Genomic DNA, 4,410 nt, shown 5'->3' with positions numbered 1-4,410 from the left:
GTGCGGCTCTCCCTCAGCACTGACCCTCCGACAGTGCGGCACTCCCTGAGTACTGATCCTCCGACAGTGCGGCACTCCCTCAGCGCTGACCTTCCGACAGTGCGGCGCTCCCTCAGCACTGAACCTCTGATAGTGCGGCGCTCCCTCAGTACTGACCCTCCGACAGTGTGGCGCTCCCTCAGTACTGACCCTCCGACAGTGTGGCACTCCCTCAGCACTGACCCTCCGACAGTGCGGCGCTCCCTCGATAATGTATTGAGAATCTGTATTGTGATGTCTGGTTGTTGGATAGTTACTGACAGAAGGATGGCTGGACTTTTTCTCCGAGCATCCATAATCAGGAGCTGTGCCCCTTCTGGACTTGACATTCCTGTATCTGAGCTGGCAGTCTCTACATCTGCCATCCTGATGGTGTGGTGCCAGGTTCAGACTGCAGCTGGCCTGGGCTCTTTAGAAACAGTGCCAGGATCGGAGACGGTGGTGCACAATCTCTGAGGCCACACATTTATAACCTCCAGCACCATTCACTCGGACAGGGAGGTTACTAACTCTCACCCTCCAATCTCACTCACTTCCCACTGGGCATCCTCCCAACCCCCTATCTGAGGGTGAGGAGGGACTGTGTGAGTGTGAGGAGGCAGAGTGCGAGGAGGGAGAGAATGTGAGGCTGAGGCGGGAGAGTGAGGAGGATGAGAGTGAGGGTGAGGAGGGACAGTGTGATGGTGAGGAGGCAGAGTGCGAGGAGGGAGGGAGTGTGAGGGTGAGGTGCAAGAGTGTGAGGGTGAGGAGGGTGAGAGTGAGGGTGAGGAATGAGAGAGTGAGTGTGAGTAGGGGGAGTGTGAGAATGAGGGGGTAAAGTGTGAGGGTGAGGAGGGAGAGAGTGAATAGTGAGGATGAAGATCACATGATGAATGCTCCATAGTGACAGAGCCCCTCGGGTTGGGATGTGACCCTGAAACCTGATGAATAAGACATCCAGAGGCAGGAGACTGTGAGGTCTCAAGATGAGTAGGAAATAGGTCCCTCTTGAAGTAGTTTCCTGATGTCTCCTTCACAGTTGGAGTTTGCTAAGTACCTTCTCCATAGCAATTGTTACAGTGAAGAGACCCATCATGGGGGCAGTACTTCAGAATATAGTCCATCAGATACCCCACTAGGCAACAAGTACTGAGACCCTGCTCCTCTCACAGGAGCTGTCTTAATGGGATTTAAGCTCACCCCGTCAGGCTGAGAGCTGGGAATGTTTCCACTGAAACAGATAGCACTCCATCTACAAAGGCTTGTATCCAGCCCACTGAGCACTGAGCCAGTCTCTACAGATATATCAGAGTCTCCTTTAAATCTTTAACTTTTCATCTTCTGACTCTGAGACGAACAAAAGGCTATATTCTCCCGGTAATGTGTGTGTCTGGGTGTGGGAACACGCACAGGGTGGGAAGTGTTTAGGTGTGGGTTGGAAATCAGTCTTCAGTGTCATACAGAAGGGTAATTCTCTCAGGCCCATTAGAGGAAGCTTTCTGTAAAGTTTGGCCAAGGAGAGCCCAGTTAATCCAACTAATTCCTTTCCTCTCTCTTATACAGGAGACGTTTTTAGAAGATTTGAACTGCCTTGTACATTCAGGCCAAGTACCAGGCCTGTTTGACAACGAAGAGTTGGACAACATCATTGTGGAACTGAAGAGCCAGGAGAGTGAAGGCAATCTGCCCGACAACAGGGAGGCACTGTACCAGTTCTTCCTGCAGGTGGGGCCATCACACCTCAGCCTGAAGCATTACTCTGCACCGAACACCCTGCACACAGTGCTGGACTAAGATAATGTTCCATCACCTCCACACCTCCTGCATCTGCACTAAAGAGCTGGCATTCATTGATAAGACATGGAACTAACTAACACATGAGAGCGTTTTACAGGGTTGATATGGAAAAAATAGTTCACTCTTTGGTGGGCTGTTACCAAACGGCATAAATATAAACAAATCCATTAGAAAGCCTAGGAGAAAAAAGCATGATTAATGTGAAGAGAGTAGAGACAGATAAACCCATGGACAAGAACAACTGGTACTTATAAAGGCACTGTAACATAAGGAAGTCCCCAGGGTCCTGCACAATGTGCTATTAAATCAAAGGAGTAGATTTTAAAGGTGTCTTAAAAAGAGGAAAGAGGAGAGAAGATTAGAGGAGATTTAAGGAGGAAATTCCAGAACATAGAGCTGCTTAAAGGCACAGCCATCAATGGTTGAGCAGTTCAAATCAGAGATTCAGAAGAGATTGGAGGATTACGGATATCTCAGAGAGTTGGAGGACTGGAGGAGATTACAGAGATTAGGAAGGACGAGGACATGGATGAGTTTGAAGACAGGGATGAGAATTTAAAAAGATGCCTTGTTGGACCAGAAACTGGTTTAGGTCAGTGAGGGGGGATGACCAAGACTTGGGAACACAGCTGCAGCAGACTTCAGACTGGCCTCATGTTTATCGAATGTAGAATATAGGCATGGCATAATGGAAAAACAGTAGAATGAGATGTTGATTAATATGAGGAATGCTGTGAGGATGCTAATGTGTAGTTTGAAGATTGGAATGGAGTTGGATGGCCTAATTATCTGAATTCAGAGATGACAATGACAGGGTAAGTCCTAGCTGTTGAAAAGCTGAACCTGCTTTGATTTAGTCATTGACTGGATATTATAGGGCCTGCTGAGAGAGCTGATGAGGTTTCAGTTTAACAGCTCATCTAAAAGACTACAGCTTTGACAGTAAATACCAGCCTTAGGCTTCATGATTAAATGAATGAATGATTTAATTGTCATGTGTATTTTACAGTGAAAAATACAGTAAAGTTTAGTGAAAAGCTTCTACCTTTGCTGTGATTCCAGCATCATTTTGAATGGTTTAAGAGTAATTTTTAAAAAAACAGCTTAGAGAGTCCATAGCCCTCCCATCACTGCTTCACTGCTGCCAGAGCCGAACCCAATGAAGGTAAAAGTCGCCATTACTCAGGTGCCATCTTTCACTGTTGGGCTGCCATCGCCAATGTGACCTCTGCCAATGTAGCAGCTGATCCTGAGTCACTATACTTGCCCTCCATCAGCTGCCTCACCATCGTCCACCAGAATCCTAGTTCACGATTACTAGCCACTGCCACGCTCCAGACCCCGACAAAGCCACCTTTCTCTCACCTTCTGCCAAAAAATGAAAAACGAAGCAAAAAAGGAAAGAAAAGATAAAAAGATTTAAAGTGGATGGAGTGGATGAGCCCAGGGCACAGGAGCCCAGATACCACCTACTCTGTCGCCACCATCTTGGGATTTGAAACTATGATCCCCTGGTTCAGATGAGGGCACAGCCACTGGCAAGAGATACCTATAATATGTGGCATTTTCCTAAGGATAGGAGGTGACGCCACTTACATAATTTCCAATGAGCATGACATGGAAGCAGCGAAAAGGCTGGGTTTTACATGCCATTTGGGGTAGATTTTCACCTATGGTTGTGGGTTGTGGCACATAAAATAGATGCTTCACTAATGTACCACCTTCCACCCAAACCGACCCGTCCCTGAAAATCCGCGTAGAACCGACCATAGATTTTCAAAATAATGAAGGGTCCGCTGAACTGATTAGGACCATAAGAAATAGGAACAGGAGAAGGCTTTTTGGGCCCTCAGGCTTGCTCGGCCATGCAATAGGATCATTATTGATCCAACATTCCACACATCCACTTTCCTGTGTTTTCCCTTTAAACCCGGTTCCACTCATGATCACAAATCTATCTACCTCAACCTTAAATATACACGAAGATTCTGCCCCCACAGGTCTCTGTAGCAAGGAGTTCCAAAACTTACAACCCTCAGAGAGAAGAAATTCCTCCTCATCTCCATCTTAAATTGGTGCCCCTTTATTCTGAGACTATGCCCCCCCGCCCCTAGACTCTCCCATGAGGGGAAACATCCTCTCAGCATTGACCCTGTCAAGCCCCTTAAGAATCCAAGATGTTTCAATGAGATCACCTTTTAGTCTTCTAAATTCCAATGATTAAATGTCCAACCTGTTTAGCTTTTGCTCATAAGACAGTCCCTCTGTACCAGGGACCAGCCTCGTGAACCTTCTCTGAACTGCCTCCAATGAAATAATATCTTTTCTTAAATAAGAAGACAAAACTGCTCACAGTATTCCAGATATGGTCTCCCCAGCACCTTGTACAGTTGCAGTAAGAATTCCCTACTCTTATACTCCAACTACCTTGAAATAATGGCCAACATTCCCTGCACCTTCCTGATTACCTGCTGTACCTGTGTGCTCGCTTTCTGTGTGTCCCTTTGTGTTGTAGCTTTCTGCAGTTTCTCTCCGTTTAAACAATGCTCTGTTCTTTTGTTCTCCCTTCAAAAATGAACAACTTCATGGTTCCGA

At 46.7% G+C, this 4,410-nt stretch overlaps 1 protein-coding gene across 1 annotated transcript in view; it reads left to right on the top strand.

Annotated features, from left to right (window-relative positions):
• The window catches only part of LOC125483089 (dynein axonemal heavy chain 6-like), a 343,417-nt gene that overhangs the window by 283,790 nt on the left and 55,217 nt on the right, over nucleotides 1-4,410 (top strand). The window contains 1 exon segment of the mRNA XM_048596614.1: nucleotides 1,582-1,743. Within this exon segment, the coding sequence (XP_048452571.1) occupies nucleotides 1,582-1,743 (162 nt within the window).

The sequence above is a fragment of the Rhincodon typus genome, chromosome 5 (genome assembly GCF_021869965.1).
Source record: "Rhincodon typus isolate 14 chromosome 5, sRhiTyp1.1, whole genome shotgun sequence".
In the NCBI taxonomy this organism is placed as follows: domain Eukaryota; kingdom Metazoa; phylum Chordata; class Chondrichthyes; order Orectolobiformes; family Rhincodontidae; genus Rhincodon; species Rhincodon typus.
Note: the sequence above shows the minus strand (reverse complement) of the source record. Positions and strands in the feature narration are given on the sequence as shown.